Here is a 23079-nt window from a genome sequence, read left to right as displayed (position 1 = left end):
CAACAATGATTGTCCTATGCCAAGATAACTTAGGTCAGCACTCTCATGCAAGTGGCAGTACTGACGACTGAAATGCTTATATACTGTATACTCAGACTCTGTGATATAAGACAATTCAATAACTGCATTTTCTCTGGAAAATTTGTTTTCAAGAGCTAACCATTACTAATTTCTCTTGTTATAGTGGTGCCTATCTGGTACGTTAACCTGTATTTGAAATAAATGCTTCCCTGTTATTGTTTTTTTCTTGGACAGTTCTTACTATTAAGTATCTGCCTGTGGATTAAACCCAATCTAGCCTCAGTATACTCCTTCCTGACAATGATACTTACTCTACGGTAGGGATGGCCATCGACCTTCGATAATTCAAAATCATTGATGGTTTGTGACCAACGTTAAATACTTTTGCCATCGATGGGGAAGAACCAGATGGTTTCCCACCATCGATGATGCACAAGCAATGAATATGTATTTATTTTTTAACAAAGTGTTGGGACACGGAGCTTAGCTCTGCCCCCAACACTCCCGCAAATATTCGCCCCTGGGCTCTCATTGGCCCACAGCCTACTGAATTGTAAAGCAGGGATGACCATCAGTGGGTGAAATCATCGATGGTTCCCTTTCAGATGGTTTCACATCACGAGGTTACCCATCAAAGGTACCATCGATGGATAAACCACAGATGCCCATCCCTACTCTAGGGATATGGGACAAATGATTGTAAATAAACAATATGACGTTACTGAATATTCCTTCTCCTCTCACCCCAATTTCGAGACAACCACTCTATCCATTAGAAGACATCAATAAGTACAAATTGAAAGATCCACACGTACAGTATATTGGGAGAATTTGTACAAATTTGGTTACTGAGCTGTGGGAGAAATATGGGATCTTAAAATCACTGTTTCTAATATTTTCAAGTTAACCCATTTTGTCCCAGGTGGGTAGTTTTCTACCCATTTTTTGAGATTTTTTGCGGAATGGCTAATATTCACCCACTTAAGAAAAATCTGGTGGATTTTTTTTTACGATATAATGATAAAATATTGAAGTGCTGGGTAGAAAACTACCCACCTGGGCCGAAATGGGTTAAGGTATGTAATGAAGTCACTAAGCTTTGTGATCTAACATAATTTGAAAGGAAATGCACATTCACATCAGCGAAACATGGAGCAAACTCACTTCTGCACCACATTGTAAAGTTTGATCATTTTGGGAAAGAACAATCATTTTGATCAGTATTGAGTGAAGACTCTTTGTATCAAACAGACACATACAGTACAAAGGTTTATTTGTTGTTTGAGAATCTATTATATAAGAGCATTACATTTTTTTTATCAAGCAATAGGGCATTAGAGGTGAGGGAAGGGCTTGCCTCCCTCTGTGAGAGTGCTTTGTGCTACTAGGCAAAAAAGTTCCTGCTTCATCTGCCTCTTTCCTACGTCTCCCCACTCACAACCTAGCCACAAGACAGTCTATGCCATCCTAAGTCCCTCTCTCATTGGGAAGAGCCAAATAAAGGATAGGGCAGGAAGAGAGCGGTACAGAAATAAGAGGGGTTAGGTGGGGGGATGCAGGCATAGAAAAGTGGGTAGGGTATAGATAAAAGCCAGCAGCTAGTGCGAGAAAAGGAGACACGTGTGAGACAGGAGGAATGGGACAGAAAAGACGGAGGGAACAGAGGATAAGCGCAGAAACAGTACTAAAAAATAAACAGTACTAAAAAAGGAATAGGGGGGAGAAGGGAGGAATTGACAGAGACGGGAGCAACAGGGGGATGAATAGGGGTGCATGGGAGGAATAGGGGCAAAATTAGGGGGAGATGAGAAGAATAGGGGGAAGACTACGTCGAGACAGGTGGAAGTAGGGCAGGAATAGCGGGAGACAGAAGGACAAGTGGCGATAACATACATATATGGAACACTGCCAATGCTGAATTTTAAATTGCTAAACATCCACTCAGTAAATTTATAATGCAGTCCCCCCCCCTCCAAAAAATGTGTTATATAGCTTTAATAGAAAACATTTGAAACTTATTTAACGACAGAGTCAAGACTTCTGTATAGCAATTCACCAATTCCAACTCTTGGCATTCTAAAACACAGTATATATATTTACTACAGAAATGAAACCTTAAGGCAATATGAAATGTGATGTCTCAGTTTCTGAAAGATGTAATTTCTTGATCCATTTGCTGAAATAAAAAAATAAAACATAGTTAAAAAATTTTGATAGAAAGGAAACCATATCCATTTATTTTCTTTGCTATATAAAAGTTATGATAGGCCTGTTCACTGGTATCATTGAAACCTCAAGATATGGCTTTTATAATTTCTAAAGCCTAGCACTGATGTAGAAGAGCCACCAGCACAGCTAATTTACTACTATCACTGTTTACTCAGGGGCAGTTCAAGGCGCTCTCTGAGAAGGTGTCTGTCTAAAACACACTGTATAGATGATTCCTTTAGATCTTCTGTAGTGTGACTTGTAACAGGAGTTCATAGTTTTAATCCTACTGTAGTAATGAAACCAATAAAAAACAAGGAGAAGCCGATAATGGATAGAGACAAATGTAGAATGTGTGAGGGTCAGCATGCCCTCTAGGGAATACAGAGGATGGCTTTGAGAAGGACAAGAGGACTTTGCCCTACAAAGATTGGTGACGGTAAGACCTTGGGGACAATTCAGAGTTGATCGTAGCAGCAAATTTGTTAGCAGATGGGCAAAACCATGTGCACTGCGGGGGGGCAGTTATAACATATGCAGAGAGAGTTAGATTTGGGTGGGTTATATTGTTTCTGTGCAGGTTAAGTACTGGCTGCTTTATTTTTAAATTGCAATTTAGATTACAGTTTTAACACACCCCACCCAAATCTTACTCTCTCTGCACATATTATATCTGCCCCCCCCCCCCTCCTGCAGTGCACATGGTTTTGCCCATCTGCTAACAAATTTGCTGCTACGATCAGGTCTGAATTAGGCCCCTCGCCCCTTGTCACTTTTATCTGAAAGCTCACAAGAATTTACTAGATTGGCTTGGATGCCAGAGTAGAACTGTAGATAGCACCCACATATGCAATAGCGGCAGAATAAAGTGAGTGTGTGGTAGAGGGGAAGTAACTGCTAGACCATCTGCAGCTTTATCCAATTCCCCAAACACAATTAGATGGAGGGAAATAGCAGCCAGCTCTGAAACCAAGGGGCAGATTTACTATATGTCCAGTTTGCAAAGCCGCCAATGACTGTCAGCATTGAGGGCAAATTTCACAATTTCCACTTGAAAACAAATGTTTAGTAAATCTAACCCCTGTACGTTGAACAAAAAGTAGAAGAAAATGGTTGATAAATCTGTATTTTAAGTGTACGGAACCTTCTATTATTCAGTGTTTTCATCCTTTCATGACCATACCAATTTGTACTTGCTGGCAATCTGCTTTTTATTCCACATTCCACTTAAATTTCATATAAATTACATCAAGAATAACTGAGACCCTTATACGCCCACCCAAATCTTAAATGACCCCCATTACATGCATACTTTGGTCTCTTGCAGCTCTGTTTAATTTTTATGTCTAGCCATCACATGGGGTTTGTGTGTAAAATGGGGTGATGTTCTCTAGACACAGCCCAACTAACAATAACCAAGAGTGAGCAGACCAGTAAAAAAAAAAGGACACATACTGTACATATGGTTAAAGTAGAAACAACTGGCCGGTTCTTACAGGGCAAAAATAGTACAGTCAATGAGCACGTACTGTCAAAATGAATGGTCACCCTAACAGAATTTTAAATCCTAGCTCTGATTGGTCATCTTCTTAGGCCTAGAAAATCTGCAGTCAGTTCTCAGAATGCCTATATGGCCAGTGACTATGGGAAAGATTGTTTCAAACTTTGGAGATAGATAAAAGTATCAACCAGTTAGCTTCTGTCATTTTGCAGGCTGTGACTGAAAAATTAGTTAGGATTTGATTGGTTGGTACTTTATCTCTCTCTAGGCCTTAATAAATCTTTTTCTTGCTGTCATGCTTTTGTTACCAGACAAAACAATAAAAAATAGTGATCTTATTCTTGTTATGAGCCGCAGCTCATTGTGATAGCGGGTTCCAGCCGTTGCTAGGCGCCTGGGACACTGTGTCACACCAGCTGCAGGGGGTTGCTGGTCCCAGCAGTTGCCAGGCAACGGGAACTCCATTGGCCGCTCTGTTCCTGGCTGTTACTAGCATCCAGGACGCCTCTGTGTATATGTGCAGCCTTACAGATGCAATGTATTCTGTCATTAAGAGGGCTGGTCTGCCTGGCTAATGGTCATTGGTCCCTGGAGGCAACCAGGCCTGCTGGTGATATTGGAGAAAGGTTTATATAGATGGGTCCTCCGTTATCTTGGCTCTTTCTGCGCCTAGATGGAGGTTTAGTCACGCCTAGGCGATAGCTTAGGTTGCTGAGTTTAATCACGGACAGGCGCAACTAGATACTCAGCATGCAATACACATCTCCACCACTGGGTGGCTAATGCTCCACTAATCCAGTACTTTAGATCGAATAGCGGCGGATTGATCTACAAGCTCTGTCAAATGGTCAGTGATGACTGTAATGTTAGTATACAGTCCTGTACTGCATAGTGTACACACAGATGGTGACCAATGGTCAGATGGAGAGAGTTAAAAAAAATAGTTTATACAGACACAAACGAACATGTTAAAACACTTGTGTATGCAGACGCAGCTAATGTGTGAAAGATTGTGTATGCAGACGCAACTAATGTGTGAAAGGAATAATGTAGCTCATTGACTTGAAAGTATGTACAGTTCACTAAATATCGTGCTTTTGTCATATGAGCGTCCGAGTCCCCTAACGGCATAAACGCACACCAATGGGAAGGAATCGCTGTTTGCAGTACTTTTACACATGAACTTGTGAATCTTCGAGGGCAAGCGATGAAGGTTCCCGCCTCCCACGCTGAGAGTCCCGGGTTCGATTCCCAAAGTGCCAATCTTTTTTTTTTTTTCCTGACATTCACTTTATTATTTTTTCTTCTTCTTTGTAATACATTCAATGGAAGGGTGCACACCGGTTTCACAGAAATCAGAGTAAATCTGCAGGAGCGACTTATTCCGCTATATAAAATACACAGTGGTAATGAGCACACGTAGACATACAGTACCAGTAAATATAAATTAGTGTATTCTGACGCAACTAACTGTTCGAGCAACACAGTACTGTAGATCATCAGCATTAGAGAATCTGTGTTGTGAGAATCTGTGTTGTACTTAATGAGAAGGGATCACTGCTACTGTACCATTTACACATTTACAGTATCAACGTGACTGCAGTTCTCTATGTGATTTTCATACACAGTATACTGTTGCACATGTATTGTAACCTGACCTGAACTCCCTCCCTGTCTACTGCATGAACTGTGCATGCTCCCAGGGGGGAAGGGGGAAGTGGGATAGGGGTAGGGCGAGGCAGTGGAAAATACTGTGTTCAAAGAAAAGACATAATCAAATAGTATTTATAAATTGATCATTCTACAGGACCTCATTGCCCTTGTGTATTTTAGCTAGGGGATTGTGACACTCCTTCAGCATTAGCCCATAGCCTGCAAAACCTATGCCGTCGCTCGCTCCATACCCGAGCGCTGCCACGAGGCGGGGGTTCACAGGCGGCGGACATTTTGTCAGTTTGCTATGCAATTGAGTCCGGTGTATCGCTATGTGCATAGAGCTCGCTCATCCTTATCGCCCCTGTGTATTTTAGCTAGGAGATTGTGACGCTCCTTTAGCATTGGCCCATAGCCTGCAAAACCTATGCCGTCGCTTGCTCCATACCTAAAGCGCTGCCGCGGGGGGGAGTCGGGCGGTGTCCATTTTGTCAATTTGCTATGCAATTGAGTCCGGTGTATCGCTATGTGCATGGAGCTCACTTATCCCTATCGCCCCTGTGTATTTTAGCTAGGGGATTGTGACGCTCCTTCAGCATTGGCCCATAGCCTTCAAAACCTATGCCGTTGCTCACTCCATACCCGAGCGCTGCCACAAGGCGGGAGTTCACAGACGGAGGCCATTTTGTCAGTTTGCTATGCGATCGAGTTCGGTGTATCACTATGTACATAGAGCTCGCTCATGCCTATCGCCCCTGTGTATTTTAGCTAGGGGATTGTGACGCTCCTTCAGCATTAGCCCATAGCCTGCAAAACCTATGCCGTCATTTGCTCCATACCTGAGCGCTGCCGAGGGGGGGGGGGAGTCGGGAGGCGTCCATTTGTCAATTTGCTATGTGATCGAGTCCGGTGTATCGATATGTGCATAGAGCTCACTTATCCCTATCGCCCCTGTGTATTTTAGCTAGGGGACTGTGACGCTTCTTCAGCATTGGCCCATAGCCTGCAACCTATGCCGTCGCTCGCTCCATACCAGAGCGCTCCCACGCGGCAGGGGTGGGGGGGTTCGGGCGGCGTCCTTTTTGTCAGTTTGCTATGCGATCAAGTCCGGTGTATCGCTATGTGCATAGAGCTCGCTTATCCCTATCGCCCCTGTGTATTTTAGCTAGGAGATTATGAGGTTCCTTCAGCATTGGCCCATAGCCTGCAAAACCTGTACCATACGGTGCATAGAACCTTAACAGTAGAAACACTCCTGCAGCTTTGCCCTGCTTTATGTAAAACTTGTGTGCACACTTCTATTGAATGTGAAAGTATACTACAGTACGATAGATACAAAAATAAAAAATAGGATTTTAATACCTATCGGTAAATCCTTTTCTCTTAGTCCGTAGAGGATGCTGGGGACTCCGTAAGGACCATGGGGTATAGACGGGATCCGCAGGAGACATGGGCACACTATAAGACTTTGAATGGGTGTGAACTGGCTCCTCCCTCTATGCCCCTCCTCCAGACCTCAGTTAGAAAACTGTGCCCAGGGAGATGGACATTTCGAGGAAAGAATTTATTGTTTAGGCACAGTGAGTGCCATATCAGCTCACACCTCGAACATACCGCAGAACGTGGTTTTCAATAGAACAACAGCCAAGGGCATGAAAAATTACACAGCCACATGCTGAGAGAATATGTAACACGACCTGTGTGTCAACCCAACCAATAAGAAGATACTGCATGCCATGGCATGAACAAAGTCAGCAACAGCCTGACAGAAAAGAAACACCACAAAAGTGTAACCATAACCAGTAACTGCAGACACAGTACGCACTGGGACGGGCGCCCAGCATCCTCTACGGACTAAGAGAAAAGGATTTACCGGTAGGTATTAAAATCCTATTTTCTCATACGTCCTAGAGGATGCTGGGGACTCCGTAGGGACCATGGGATTTATACCAAAGCTCCAGACTGGGCGGGAGAGTGCGGACGACTCTGCAGCACCGATTGAGCAAACATGAGGTCCTCATCAGCCAGGGTATCAAACTTGTAGAGCTTAGCAAAGGTGTTTGAACCCAACCAAGTAGCCACTCGGCAAAGTTAAACCGCCGAGACACCTCGGGCATCCACCCAAGAAGAGCCCATCTTCCTAGTATAATGGGTCTCCCCCGACTTCGGTAACGGCAATCCAGCCGTAAAACCAGGACGCCAAATCGTATCACAGATCCAGCGTGTAACAGACTGCACAGACGCAGGAGCCCTAATCACGCTGGGAGCATACCGGACAAACAGAGCCTCTGTTTCCCCAATCTGAGCCCAATTGGTGACATAAATATTCAAAGCCCTGACTACATCGAGAGACTTTGAAGCAGCCAATGCTGAAGTTACCACAGGCATCAAAATAGGCAGATTTCTGCGAAACACAGAAACCCCCTTTTGGCCAAACTATTATCCAAGTTCTCAATTCCGCTCTATCCACATGGAAGATCAAACAGGGGCTCTTGTGAGACAAAGCCGTTACTTCCGGCACCCGCCTTGTGAACGCCAAAGCTAAAAGCATGACCACTCTCCAAGAGAGAAATTTTAACACAACCTTTCATAAAGGGTCCAATCAGTGTGACACAAGAAAACGCAACACCACGTCAAGGTCCCACGGTGCCAATGAGGGCACAAAAGGAGCTTGGATGTGCAGAACTCCTTTCACGAAAATCTGAACTTCCGGAAAGGTGGGCAATTCTTTTCTTGAAAGAAAATTTATAAGGCCAAAAACCGCACTGAAATGGAGCCTAACTTTAGGCCTGCAACCACACCTGCTTGCAAAGAATGGAGAAGAACGACCCAGCTAAAAGTCTTCAGTAGTAGCCCTCTTGGATTCACACCAAGACACATATTTACACCAAATACGGTGGTAAGGCTTTGCCGTTACTTCTTTAATAGCCTGAAGAAGTGTGGAAATGACTTCACTGGGAATACCCTTTCGGTTTAGGATATGGCGTTCAACCGCCACGCCGTCAACGCAGCTGCGGTAAATCTTGATACACGCCCGGATCTTGCCGTAACAGTTCCTCACGTAAAGGAAGAGGCCAGGGATCCTCTATGAGTAAATCTCAAAGAACTGGATACCAAGCCTTCCTTGGCTAGACCGGAACAATGAGGATCGCCTGAACCTTTGTTCTTCTTACGTTTATCACCTTCAGAAAGAGGGAAAGCGGAGGGGACACATAGACCAACTGAAAACACCCAAGGTGTCACGAGGGCGTCCACTGCTATAGCTTGAGTGTCCCGTGACATGGAACAATATCCATGAGGTCTCTCGTTGAGGCGAGACGCCAACATGTTCAATTGAGGCACTCCTCAAAGACTTGTCACTTCTGTGAAAACTTCTCGATGACGACTGTATTTCTCCCGGATGGAGATCGCATCTGCAGAGGAAATCTATTTCTCCGTCGTCTACATCCGGAACGAAGACTGCTAATATATATCGTTTACGTGTCTTTCCGCCCAGCGGAAAACTTTTGCGGCTTCTGCCATTGCCGCTTTTCTCCTTGTTCAAAGCATAGAAATAAAATATCACTTAGCTTCCTGTATACGATCCTTTGTGACAGGGCCCTGTGCCAACCAGGAGTTGACTTTCACAGTATTCTATCCGCGGCGGGAAAAGAATAAACACTCGGACTCCTCGTGAGGATCTGAGACCAACTCGTCACGGCTGACCTAGAGCTTTATCAACAGAGCGACCAGCACATGAGAAGGAATACTTTTACTTCAGCATTCATTAGAACTTGCAATATGAATATACATATTTAAATACACATATACACACATATCCTCTATATAAATATATCTATATATCTATATCATACATATAAGTATATTGTCCAGAACCCCAGAGTCCCTAGTGACATTAATGTGTGCAGAATGTGTACGACCACGTACTGAAACCCCAAGTTGTGGATCTGACCAGGAAACCTTATGGTCGACATAAAATATAGAATTTTTTCTGACAACAGGGAGTGGTAATTAGGTAAAATAACATTCTTACGACCCCGAGGGGTCCGATGGAAGTATAAACACATAAATTTAATATCATTCCCCCACAAATGAAAGCACAACTGTGCCAGAGCTACAGGCCCATGGAACCGTACCCTGTACAGGTATAGGTTATTGACTTCATGTTACTTTACCCCCAGTAATAACAGATGGTGCCGACAGGCCACCCACATACTACTGTGTCACCCATACAGTGTTTACTTTCGAAAAAGCATGCAACTACCGACCTGCTGACACTTGATGTACAGACCCAAGTACCACCAGGAGTCGGCAATGCCGACAGAGGGATTCCCATAGCCAGCTCGTGTCAGAGCACACACACATGTCGACACGAGTACTATAAGCTATCATGGGTATATGTGACAGGGAAAACACAGAATACCAGTACAATTCATTAACTAACACGTCCATTATAGTGTATAGTGCTATATTTTCTCTTTTGCACTAAAACCACCTTGCCCCCCCCCCCCCTCGTTTTCCACTGTTAGCTGCCTAACAGTGCTTTTTGGTGGGGACATGAGGAGAAAATGGTGCTGTAACAAGTTGTGAGGGCTAAGCCCCGCCCCCTCTCGGCGCGCTTCAGCCCCTCTAAAAATATTCATATTTATACTGGCGGGGGTCCCTATACAGTGCCTATGCACTGTACACATCTTTTGCCAGTTGCAGGAAAGAGGTATATTGCTGCCCAGAGCGCCCCCCCCTCCCTGCGCCCTGCACCCTTGTAGAAGCGTTGGTGTGTGGGGGCAATGGCGCGCAGCGCGACCGCTGCGCTGTACCTCCGACCTGAAGTCTTCTGCCGTCACTGAAGTCTTCTTTTTCTTCCAATACTCACCCGGCTTCTGTCTTCTGTGAGGGGGTTGACGACGCGGCTCCGGGAACAAGCAGCTAGGCGCACCAAGTGATCGAACTCTCTGGAGCTAATGGTGTCCAGGAGCCTAAGAAGCAGAGCCCTTAACTCAGAAGAAGAAGGTCTGACTTCTTTCCCCTCAGTCCCACGAAGAAGAGAGCCTGTAGCCAGCAGGTCTCTCTGAAAATAAAAAACCTAACAATAAAGTCTTTAGAGAAACTCTGTAGAGCTCCCCTAGTGTGTGACCAGTCTCTCTGGGCACAGAATCTAACTGAGGTCTGGAGGAGGGGCATAGAGGGAGGAGCCAGTTCACACCCATTCAAAGTCTTATAGTGTGCCCATGTCTCCTGCGGATCCCGTCTATACTCCATGGTCCTTACGGAGTCCCCAGCATCCTCTAGGACATATAAGAAATAATAATAAAGTGCATGGAAGAAACTAACATGCATTTGTACTTTAAGAATTGAACCCGGGACTCTAAGCATGGGAAGTGGAACACTTCCCCACCGACAGAAGAATAAGCCCATTAGTTTTGATTATGCCGTAATGGCTACGGGATTAGGATGCTAACATACAGTACAATATCCCTAACATCAATAGGCAACAATGTACTTGTAACACGTCCGTTTACGTCTGTGTACACTGCTGGTTTTATGTTGATTTGCCACATATTCCTAAAGTACTATAAATGGACCATACTGTGGCTTTATCATGTTTGTTTGCATCTGTATATGCTGTACTATTTGCGTCTGTACTGTATATACTGTTATATACTGTATGAAATACTGTAGCGTAATGAGATGCACTAGTAAAGTAGTTCTTACTATGTATTTCAGTATTGTATTTTATGGGAGACCACACGCATGCGCAGTGGTGATTGTAAAAAGCGACATCTGGTGGATGATCGCAGGTATTACACTTAAAGGTAACGACAAACGCTCTGTGCACCTCCCTACGACTAGGCGCGCCTACCTACGACTAGGCGTGCCTCCCTGCGCCCAGGCACGTTGCGTATGCCCGATTGCGACTAACGCCTCAGCCAGCCAAGATAACGGAGGACCCATCTGTAGCAAGCATATAATATTCAGGTGCATCCAAGAGTGGCTTTTCCTTGCAGCTGTAATGGTGGGAGATAGTCAATCTCCCCAAAGAAGGTGAAAAGAACAATATAAAAACAGCGCCTAACACATTTTCAATTATCACAATAAATACACTTTAATATGCAAAAAGTTTTAAAAACATTGGCCCTCATTCCGAGTTGATCGCTCGCAAGGCGATTTTAGCAGAGTTACACACGCTAAGCCGCCGCCTACTGGGAGTGAATCTTAGCTTCTTAAAATTGCGACCGATGTATTCGCAATATTGCGATTACTAACTACTTAGCAGTTTCAGAGTAGCTTCAGACTTACTCTGCCTGTGCGATCAGTTCAGTGCTTGTCGTTCCTGGTTTGACGTCACAAACACACCCAGCGTTCGCCCAGACACTCCCCCGTTTCCCCGGCCACTCCTGCGTTTTTTCCGGAAACGGTAGCGTTTTTTCCCGCACGCCCATAAAACGGCCTGTTTCCGCCCAGTAACACCCATTTCCTGTCAATCACATTACGATCGCCGGAGCGATGAAAAAGCCGTGAGTAAAAATACTATCTCCATTGTAAAATTACTTGGCGCAGTCGCAGTGCGAATATTGCGCATGCGTACTAAGCGGAATTTCACTGCGATGCAATGAAAAATACAGAGCGATCAACTCGGAATGAGGGCCATAGTGAATGAGCATAAAATGCAAATATGGTATATAGTCAATTGGTAACACACCAGTACATGAACTCCTGAGTTTGCTCCACAGATTAATGCACTCCTCAAAAGAGGGTTGGTCACAATGGGTTACAGTTCTTATTCATACATGGCCATGTTGTTGACAGTTCAAATTTATAATGCACAAATGTAACTTCCAGCTATTAAGGCACTTCACCAGTTCTGTGTCCCAAGTTAGAAGATCCAAGAGAGTAATTAGCTTGCGTAGCAACGGCAGGCTATGTTGGATGGATCCTTGTTCACAGTGAATAGTGGTGGCGATTATGCTGCCCTTAGTAATGTTCCTCCAATTGGATGGATTGTGCTGGATGGAGCGGTCCGGTACTCTGTGTGTGTAGGTCTGATGCGTTTCGCTGCACTAGGCAGCTTTCTCAACGTTACATTTGTGCATTATAAATTCTACAGTGGTGCTAATTCCGAAGCCGGGTAAGGACCCACTTTACCCAAACTCGTATTATCCTATCTCCTTGCTGTCAACTGACATTTAAAATGCTGGCTAAACTTTTGGCTCTCCGTGTAGTGCTTAAAGTGTTACACTTGAATCAGACTGGTTTTATGCCAGGCAGGTCTACTGCTATTAATCTCAGATGACTGTATACTTATTTGCAGTTGGCAGGCGGTGAGATGGACTATGCGATAATTATACCTTTGGATGCTGCCCGTGCATTTGATTCTGTGGAGTGGCTATACCTTTGGGAGGTCCTCACGAGATTTGGGCTAGGCTCAAATTTTTTTGTCATGGGTTAAATTATTGTATTCTTGTCCAGCTGCTAGGATTAATGTTAACGGTTTCACCACGGACTCTTTTCTACTGGGAAGAGCAACTTGATAGGGGTGCCCACTGTCCCCTTTGCTCTAAAATAATCACTAGCTTGTCATATTAGAGCCTCCTCTGCTATAAAAGGGTTCAGATGACACTTCCTGCTCCGCCTCTGAGATATACCCCAGAGCTGCTCTGCTGCCACCCGCTCTAAATAGCATTTCAAGGCTGTTTTACAGCCTCTAATACGGCCCTGGGACCCCCCGGAACACCCCCCAGAGATCCTACCTCGCATGGAGAGATATTTTTCTCCCTTGATGCCCGGAAAAACAAACTAACAGAAGTCCCAGCAAGGTTGCCAGAAATCCAAGATGGCACCAAACATTTCAGGCACTGCTGATGAGGCTGAATCTGCTACTTCCTCTCCTCACCAGACACCTCAGGTGAGCAGAAACAACACTAGTCATTCCCCAAATAGAGTTATTCCTTCCCCAGACACACCAGTTACATATGGGGATATGATAGTGGAAATCAGAGAGGCTATAGATCCCTTGCTGCAACAACAAACAGCCAGCATTAAAGAGCAGTTGAACCAGCTAACACAGAAAGTGAAAGTAAATGAAGAGAGAGTGGGAGAGTTATTTTCAGATATGGCAGCACTCAAGGTGATCCGAGATAAACAGGACCGCATTCAATCTCAAATATTAAACAAATTAGATGACCTTGAGAACAGATCGCGGAGACAGAATTTGACCGTGGTGGGGCACCCCGAAACTCTAAAAGGGCCGGCATTGCTGGACTTTCTCAAAAATTCACTTCCCAGCTTATTGCAAATTACAGACTCCTGCTCAGACCTCGTAATAGAACGAGCACACAGAGTGTGACCGCTACGCACCCACCCTGGAGCAAGACCACGTGTAGTTCTTTTTAGATGCCTGAACTTCCTGCATAAGGAGGCGTTCTGGAGAGCATCGAGAAAATGTTGTGACCTTGTTTGGGAAGGGAACAAGATATTTCTGTTCCAAGATTACTCTGCTGAACTGACTAAAGCACGCAAAGATTTCTCACCAAGTTGAATTTTGATTGCTCACATACAGTGATATGTTTTCCCTTTTTCATATTTTTTGCAGCTATGCTTTCCTACACTGTTCACAGCTCTCTCGCTGTCGCTGTCAACGGTATTACACTTATCCCTCAAAGATATATGCTGTTATATAATATGATTAGTTAGTAATGTGTTTATTTGTGCTCACTAGATGCATATTTCTATTCGGTTTCTTCATACAAGTTATTTTTGCTGTTATTGCTGCTCAAGGATCTTCTTTAAAGTTATTCTAGACATACCTTTATTACTGAATAACAATGTTTGGATTTTTGGGCGTTAGTGGCTAGGAGCAAGTCTCCTATGATACTGGACATTTACCTGTGTTTGATTCTGAGCTTGAAGCTCCATCTGGAAGTTCATTGTATTTCTACTGCCACCCTGTGTTTTTTTTTTTTCTTTCTTTATTTCTTATGGTTTCTTTCTTTTTACTTTCCTGTTATATCTTCCATGTTTTTCCCCTCATGTTCTCTCCCCCCCCAACTGCACATGGGCACCATTACGTCATTACTCTATATATTATGCTGATGCTCCTGTTTTTGACATTTGTATTTTTATCGTGTGATATAGAATGGCTTGTTGGAAGATAGGATCCCGGAATATAGGAGGTGTTAACTCCTCCCAGAAACGCAAGAAAATTCTCATTTATGCTAATAAAATGAAATTAGATATGCTTCTCCTTCAAGAAACGCATTTGATACCATCAGAAATATTAAAACTAAACACTTAAACACTTTGAGATGGAAGGTGTTGTCATCTGCCCCATTTACTTCAAAGGTAAGAGGGGTGGTTATTTTAGTTAAACAGCACTTAGATATAGAGTTAATCTCCTTTAACGCTGACCCGGATGGTCGCATACTTATATGTGAATTTTTAATGGCAAAATTCAAGTTGACTCTTTGTAATATATATGCCCCTAATATATATTCTAGGTCCTTCTTCCAGACATTATTAGCCAAACTTTTACCGAAAGTGGACACCCCACTGATTATTTGTGGGGACTTTAATTTGATCTCGTCTACCCAGTTAGATAAACAAAGGCCTTCAGTAGGCAGACGTAAACCCCCGAAAATAGGGGTGCCTTATTTCTCCAAACGACTACAACTACTAGATATTTGGAGGTTACACAACCCTACACAAAAGGAATTCTGCCTATCTGCGGCGACTGGTCTGATGTCTCGAATCGACTATGTCTTATGTTTTCATACTGTGATCAATAAAATACCTCATATCCAAATGGAACCTATCAGCCTCTCAGACCACGCATTGATTTGGTATGAAGTACATACAAATATTGAACAAAGCGCTTTCAGATCGTGAAAATTTCCCACGGCTCTTTCTAATTCACTAAAATTTAGAGAAAAATTAGAAGACGCCTGGGAGTCGTATAGATTAAACAACCTTCCCTTTGCATCAGACAATCCTGTATTATTTTGGCAGGTGTCCAAGGCCGTAATCCGAGGTAGCATTATTTCTTATGTGTCATCAGCTAGGAAATCTCTGAGGGATGATCATGTCAAGGCCCAACAAGCTTTGACAGATGCGTTTCAAACATATAAATCCCACCCTAATTCAACTACTAAGAAAATATATTTTGAAGCTAAATCACATTATGATGGCATGTTTATTAAGATGGAATAATGTTTTTCCTTTAAAAAAGACCATAGATTCTACAAATATGGCAACAGAAGTGGTAAACTTTTATCTACCATTTTAAAAGGACAAAAACCGCCGATGGTGGTTAGACCATTAGCTAAGCCTGATGGTACCTTCTCAACTACCAATGCACAGATAGCTGATATTATGACTAAATTCTACGCCTCATTGTACACACAACCGCACGTCTATCCTGCAGCGGAAGTTGCAAGGTTCTGGGAAGACTTTCCTATCCCTCGAATCCCGGAACAATTAGTAGAATCTCTTATAGGCCCTATCACTGAGGAAGAAGTATCTTGTGCTATTAAACGTTTAAAAAATGGCAAAGCACCAGGTCCTGACGGGTATACTGCAGAATATTATAAGATACTAGCACCAAGAATTGTCCCTCAATTAACGCTATTTTGTAACTCACTTTTGACATTAGAAAAGGTCCTAGATCATTTTAATTCAGCCACTATAAACATCATTCCCAAACAAGGTAGAGATCTGGCAGATCCGGGCTCCTATCACCCAATATCAGTTTTGAATGCCGATTATAAAATGCTTACTAAAATTTTTGCAGAAAGGGTAAAATATATCCTCCCGCATATAATTCATAAAGATCGGACTGTCAGCGTCCGGAGTCTTACCGGTACGCTGGGGCCGCGGGGCTGGCTTCCTTGGCGATGTGCGGGCAGCGGCGGAGGTGGGCTGCTGCGCCGGATCTGTGGGCAGCAGTAGCGGCGGTGAGGGGGTCCGCTCGTGGCTTCGGGACGCTGCTACAGCGGGTCGCTCTTGCTGAGCCGTTGCTAGGAGACCAGGGGCAGTGTGCATTGTGGCTTTGCAAAAAGGTCTGCATTACTGGGCGCCGCCATGTTGAGACCAAGTTTTAAGCATAGTTCCTGTTTCTTCCAGCCAATCCAGGGGAAACTCTCTCTATAAAAGGGGGCTGGTTTAGGACAGGGATGCCAGTGCTTCAAGTTACAACCCTGTTGTAGGTGCTTTAGCCTGTGCTCCCAGGATTCCTGCTGTATTCTGGTTCCTCCTGATCCTGCTTGGTCGGTTCTCTGTTGCTGCTGCAGCCCTGCCGTTTCTAGCCTGCTACTGCCTGTGGAAGGGCCCCTGGAAAACCCGGTCCAGTAAGACTCTTTGGGCACAGTCGGCCCCGGGTCTTCTGCCTTGTCTTTCAAGTCACACTCCACAGATCTCCTTCACCAGCCACGCCTCTGTACCACCGACCACAGCCTGCAGATTACTATCTTCAGACTCTTTTTCCAAACCACAGTCCACGTCTCAAGCCACGTCTTCAACCATCATCCACAGTTCCACAGTTCATCATCTTCAGTCTCATATTTCAAATCACAGTCCACAGTTCTTCGCCTCCAGCCACGTCTTTAACCATCGTGCCCCAGCCTCGGTTCTCTACCTCAGCCCTGTACATAATACTTTCCATTGACTCTCAAACCCCGCCTACGTTCTTCATTACTCCGTGTCCCATGCGTAGGAACTATATCCAGCCCCCTCATCTGGTTCATTCACAGCCTGCTACCTCCTCGGGCAAATCTCAGCTGCCGGATCCTCAAACTCTGCTAGACGTGACACGGACAGGGTTTATAATTGTCCGGAACTTGACAAGAAACATCCTAAGAGTATTGGCAGCTATTTCAGATGCACAGAACTCTAACAAGAAGACACCACAAGCTATCCTTACCCTAGATGCTGAAAAGGCATTTGATAGAATACATTAGGACCATCTGTATCTATCGCTTCGTAAATTTGGTTTCCCTGACAGATTCGTTAATATTCTGAACCTGTTATATTCTTATTCAAATTCTAAGATACTATTTAATGGCTATCTTTCTGACTCTTTTCAAATTTATAAAGGGGACGAGACAAGGATGTCCACTCTCACCATTACTCTTTGCAGTAGCCCTAGAACCACTTGCAATAGCCCTCAGACAATCGCCCCTATATCAAGGAATCATGGTTGGAGGAGTAGACTTGCATCTTTTTCTATTCGCTGATGACATGTTATTGTTTATGTCACACCCCAATTATTCTTTACCCATTATCTTAGATATTATAACACAGTTTGGCTCTTTTTCTGGATATAAAATAAACATAAATAAATCAGAAATGTTGCAGTTGGGCACCGACACATCATATGAAATGTCATCAGCATTACTCAAGGAAATGAAAGTGGTGAAATCCAAATTTAAATATTTAGGAATTAATATTCCGAGCCATTTATCTCATGTCACGATCCGGGTATCTGGACGCCATTACTTACCCTTCAGATGCCTCCTAAGGCGGGCTCAGCGTTCCAGGACCAGATTCCGCTGTTCCTGAGTTTCCACATGCAGAGTGTCAGAGTGGTGTTTTCATCAGCCGCGGCCTCCGCTGTGCCCGCGTGGTTAAATGTGCATCTATCAGCCTGGCGTCTCCTGTCTCCGGTGGCCGGCGCCGCCATTACTGTTTCCCAGACCACATGGATTACAAACCTAACTTCCCTCCAAGTGTCTGCATGGGCGCAGCCATCTTGGATTCTGTCATCTGATCATTTCCACCAATCTGCTGTTTGTATTGTTGATTTGCATAATTGCCTAGCCAACCCCTTCCTTGCTGCAGGTATAAGTAAGCTGTGCCTGAGCAAGGAAGACGTCAGTGCTTTGGTTGTCAAACCTAGTTCCTGTTTGTCTCTCTTCTATGATTGTCTTCCAGGTTCCAGCTCCTGTCTCAAGACTTCCACCATAGAGACCCGCACCAGCATTCCACCTGCGGTGTAGCCTGACTCTCCAATCCATTGTGGATTCACCTGTTTCCAGCTACAACACTACCTGCTTCCAGCCTCAGCTTCCAGCAGAATACAGCTTCCCTTAAAGGGCCGGTGTCCTTTCTACACTTTACCACTCTCCACCGGAATTATTATTTCTCCGCTCTCAAGTTCTACATTTCAGTTCACATTTCATCGCTCCCAAAGTTCATTTATTATTTAACTGGTTCCAGCCAGTATCCACTCCGTGCTAACAACAGTCTGGTTCCAGCCAGTATCCACAGCAGCTGTTTTACCTTCAGCAACCCAGCTCTTCCTGGAACACCAGCTGGTACAATCCTGGGTTATCTCCATTGCTACAGCCGGGCCTGGTAAGGACTTTCCATCTAGAAGATCATAAGAACTATCTCACACTACCAGTGCCCTGTGGCTCCTGCCATGCTGTAGTACTCAGGAACTGTATTTATTCTTTGCTGACTTTTACGTTTTCTTTATTGCTGCTGTGATGCGGAGTTGTCATAATAAACATCATTGACTTTTATCTAAGTTGTCGTGGTCACGCCTTCGGGCAGTTATTATTCATGTTACTTACATGTCCAGGGGTCTGATACAACCTCCCAGGTTCCGGTACATCTCAGCCCCTACAACTGAGGCTGCCTCCCGTCAGCTCAGGCCCTCAGTTGTGACAGTAAGCACTGACCTAATGAATCCAGCCGGAGACCAGGATCAAGCGGCCAGGCCGATGCAAGAACTGGCAGCCCGACTAGAACATCAGGAGGCTGCACAGGGCCACATCATCCGCTGTCTCCAGGATCTCTCTACTCGGCTGGATGGGATTCAGACCACTCTCCGTGGATCAGGCGCGTCTGGTGCGTCAACCACAGTGACTCCAGCTATAACCCCACCCACCTTACCCATTCCTGCTCCACGTCTTCATCTTCCAACGCCAGCAAAATTTGACGGATCTCCAAGATTCTGCAGGGGATTTCTCAACCAGTGTGAGATTCAGTTTGAGCTACAACCTGGCAATTTCCCCAGTGACCGTACAAAAATTGCCTACATTATTTCTCTTCTCAGTGGCTCAGCCCTCGATTGGGCATCACCGTTATGGGAGAGGTCCGACACCCTGCTATCTTCTTACACTGCATTCGTGTCAACATTCAGGCGCATCTTTGACGAGCCAGGCCGGGTAACTTCAGCTTCGTCTGAGATTCTCCGTTTACGCCAGGGATCACGTACTGTAGGACAATATCTTATACAGTTCCAGATCCTGGCATCCGAACTGGCATGGAACGACGAGGCCCTGTATACTGCATTCTGGCATGGTTTATCCGAGCGTATTAAAGATGAGTTAGCTACCAGAGACTTACCCTCCAAGTTAGATGAGTTAATCTCACTTTGTACGAAAGTTGACTTACGTTTCAGAGAGAGAGCAACTGAGCGTGGAAGATCATCTGCTCCAAAATCTTCTGCTCCTCCTCCTCGCCAACTGTCACCAACTAAAGATGAACCCATGCAAATTGGCCGTTCCCGTTTAACTCCTGCTGAGCGCCGAAGACGTCTCTCCGAGTTTCTCTGTTTGTACTGTGCAGCTCCGTCTCACACCATTAATGCCTGTCCCAAACGTCCGGGAAACTCCAAATCCTAGCTCGCCAAGGAGAGGGCCGGCTAGGAGTAATGATCTCCTCTCCATCTCCTCAAGATTGTAACCTCCCAGTCTCGCTTCAAGTTGCTCAACGTTATCAGAACGTCATTGCCCTCCTGGATTCCGGAGCAGCTGGGAACTTTATTACCGAAGCCTATGTTAAACGGTGGTCCCTACCCACCGAGAGACTTCCTTCGTCCTTTTCCTTAACTGCTGTGGATGGCAGTAAAATTTTTGATACAGTTATTTCTCTAAGGACTCTACCAGTTCGTCTGAGAGTGGGAGTTCTTCATTCCGAACTTATTTCACTTTTAGTGATTCCAAGAGCCACACATCCTGTGGTCCTGGGCCTTCCATGGCTCCGTCTTCACAATCCTACAATTGATTGGACGACTACGCAAATCCTGGCATGGGGTTCCTCCTGTACTAAGACATGTTTGTTTAAAGTGTTGCCTGTCTGTTCCTCCTCCCCCAGGTCGTCTGATGTTCCACCTCCTCCATATCAAGATTTCACGGATGTGTTCAGTAAAGCTTCTGCTGATATCCTTCCCCCTCATAGAGAATGGGACTGCCCGATTGATCTCGTTCCAGGGAAGGTTCCACCTCGAGGCCGAACTTATCCGTTGTCTCTCCCCGAGACGCATTCTATGGAGGAATACATAAAAGAGAACCTAGCAAAGGGGTTCATTCGACCTTCTTCTTCTCCAGCCGGCGCAGGCTTCTTTTTTGTAAAGAAGAAAGATGGTGGTCTGCGGCCGTGCATCGACTACAGAGGTTTGAACGACATTACCATCAAGAACCGCTATCCTTTACCCCTGATTACTGAGCTCTTTGACAGAGTTAGCGGAGCTACCATCTTTACAAAGCTGGACCTGAGAGGTGCATACAATCTCATCCGGATCCGTGAGGGTGACGAGTGGAAGACCGCATTTAACACCCGTGACGGACATTATGAGTACCTCGTCATGCCCTTCGGATTGAGCAATGCTCCAGCTGTCTTCCAGCATTTCGTCAATGAGATCTTCAGAGACATTCTATACCGTCATGTCGTGGTCTATCTAGATGATATCCTCATTTTTGCCAACAATTTAGAGGAACATCGTTTCTGGGTAAAGGAGGTTCTGTCCCGTCTCCGTGTCAATCATCTCTACTGCAAATTAGAGAAATGCGCCTTTGAAGTCAAGTCCATTCCGTTTCTAGGGTACATTGTGTCCGGTTCCGGACTAGAGATGGATCCTGAGAAACTACAAGCAATCCAGAATTGGCCAGTACCCTTAACCCTCAAAGGGGTCCAGAGGTTCTTAGGGTTCGCCAATTATTACCGAAAGTTTATACGAGACTTTTCCACCATTGTGGCGCCTATTACTGCTTTCACCAAGAAGGGTGCTAACCCGTCCAAGTGGTCTGAAGAAGCCATGCAAGCTTTTCATCTTTTAAAACAGAGGTTCATCTCTGCACCTGTCCTGAAACAGCCTGACGTCGACTCTCCTTTCATCTTAGAGGTGGATGCCTCCTCCGTTGGAGTAGGAGCGGTGTTATCTCAGAGGGCTAAAGATGGTCATTTACATCCTTGCAGTTTCTTCTCACGGAAGTTCTCCCCAGCGGAGCGCAACTATGCCATTGGCGACCAGGAGTTGCTAGCCATCAAGCTCGCTCTAGAGGAGTGGAGATATCTGTTGGAGGGAGCTTCTCATTCAATCACCATCCTTACAGACCACAAGAACCTTCTATATCTAAAAGGCGCACAATGTCTCAACCCTCGTCAGGCCAGATGGGCACTTTTCTTTTCCAGGTTCGACTTTAAACTCCAGTTCTGTCCGGGCTCTCAGAATCACAAGGCCGATGCCCTTTCCCGCTCATGGGAGCAAGAAAATGAGTCAGAGTCTTCAGACAAGCATCCTATTATAAATCCGTTGGCATTCTCCACGGTAGGGATGGACTCTACGCCCCCATCAGGGAAAAGTTTTGTGAAGCCGACACTAAGGAAGAAGCTCATGCATTGGGCCCATGCTTCCCGTTTTGCCGGACATACAGGTATCCAAAAAACCCTGGAGTTTATCTCTAGGTCCTATTGGTGGCCAACTCTGAAAAAGGACGTTTTGGAGTTTATTGCATCTTGCCCAAAGTGTGCTCAACATAAAGTATCCCGCCAGTCGCCTGTGGGGCAACTGGTTCCACTATCTGTTCCCCGTCGACCATGGACCCATTTGTCGATGGATTTTATTACAGATTTGCCCATGTGCAACAAGTTCAATACCATCTGGGTGGTAGTTGACCGGTTCACCAAGATGGCACACTTCATTCCTCTCACCGGTCTTCCGTCAGCTTCCAAGTTGGCTCAAGTATTCATACAAGAGATCTTCCGACTCCACGGTCTTCCAGAAGAAATTATCTCAGATCGAGGAGTTCAATTCACAGCCAAATTCTGGCGAAGTTTATGTCAAGTCCTCCAAGTCAAGTTAAAGTTTTCCACGGCTTACCATCCTCAGACCAATGGTCAAACTGAGAGGGTGAATCAGGACTTGGAGGCCTTCCTCCGCATCTATGTGTCCTCCTCTCAAGATGACTGGGTTCAATTACTTCCCTGGGCCGAGTTCTGTCATAACAACCAGTATCATTCTTCATCTTCTTCAACACCATTCTTCACCAACTTTGGATTCCACCCTAAAGTCCCTGAGTTCCAACCGCTTCCAGCAACTTCTGTTCCCGCAGTGGATATCACCTTGCATCAGTTTGCCAATATCTGGAAGAGCGTACGATCAGCTCTGCTCAAGGCATCGTTCAGGTACAAGAAGTTTGCGGATAAGAAGCGTCGAGCAGTTCCTGCTCTCAAGGTGGGTGATCGGGTATGGTTATCCACGAAGAATTTGAGGTTAAGAGTTCCCAGTATGAAGTTTGCACCTCGCTACATCGGTCCTTTTAAAATTGATCAAGTCATCAATCCTGTTGCTTACAGACTCCAGTTACCTCCCTTCTTAAAAATACCCAGGACATTCCATGTTTCCCTGTTGAAACCGCTAATCTTGAATCGGTTTCATTCCTCACTTCCACCAACTCCGAAAGTCCAAACTCAACGAG

The 23079-nt window shown here is 45.0% G+C and overlaps 1 protein-coding gene across 3 annotated transcripts in view; it reads right to left on the bottom strand.

Annotated features, from left to right (window-relative positions):
• The window catches only part of LOC134910095 (ATPase family AAA domain-containing protein 2-like), a 611116-nt gene that overhangs the window by 5230 nt on the left and 582807 nt on the right, over positions 1 to 23079 (bottom strand). For 2 of the 3 annotated variants that reach the window (XM_063917736.1, XM_063917735.1), the window contains exon 16: positions 1278 to 2197. In XM_063917736.1, the coding sequence (XP_063773806.1) occupies positions 2162 to 2197 (36 nt within the window). In that variant the 3' untranslated portion in view covers positions 1278 to 2161. Of the gene's footprint in view, positions 1 to 1277; positions 2198 to 23079 lie in introns of those variants that run through there. The other variant, XR_010176115.1, reaches the window with a different exon arrangement.

This window comes from Pseudophryne corroboree, chromosome 4 (assembly GCF_028390025.1).
Source record: "Pseudophryne corroboree isolate aPseCor3 chromosome 4, aPseCor3.hap2, whole genome shotgun sequence".
In the NCBI taxonomy this organism is placed as follows: domain Eukaryota; kingdom Metazoa; phylum Chordata; class Amphibia; order Anura; family Myobatrachidae; genus Pseudophryne; species Pseudophryne corroboree.
The sequence above is the reverse complement of the archived record's forward strand: the minus strand, read 5'-3'. Positions and strand labels throughout refer to the sequence as shown.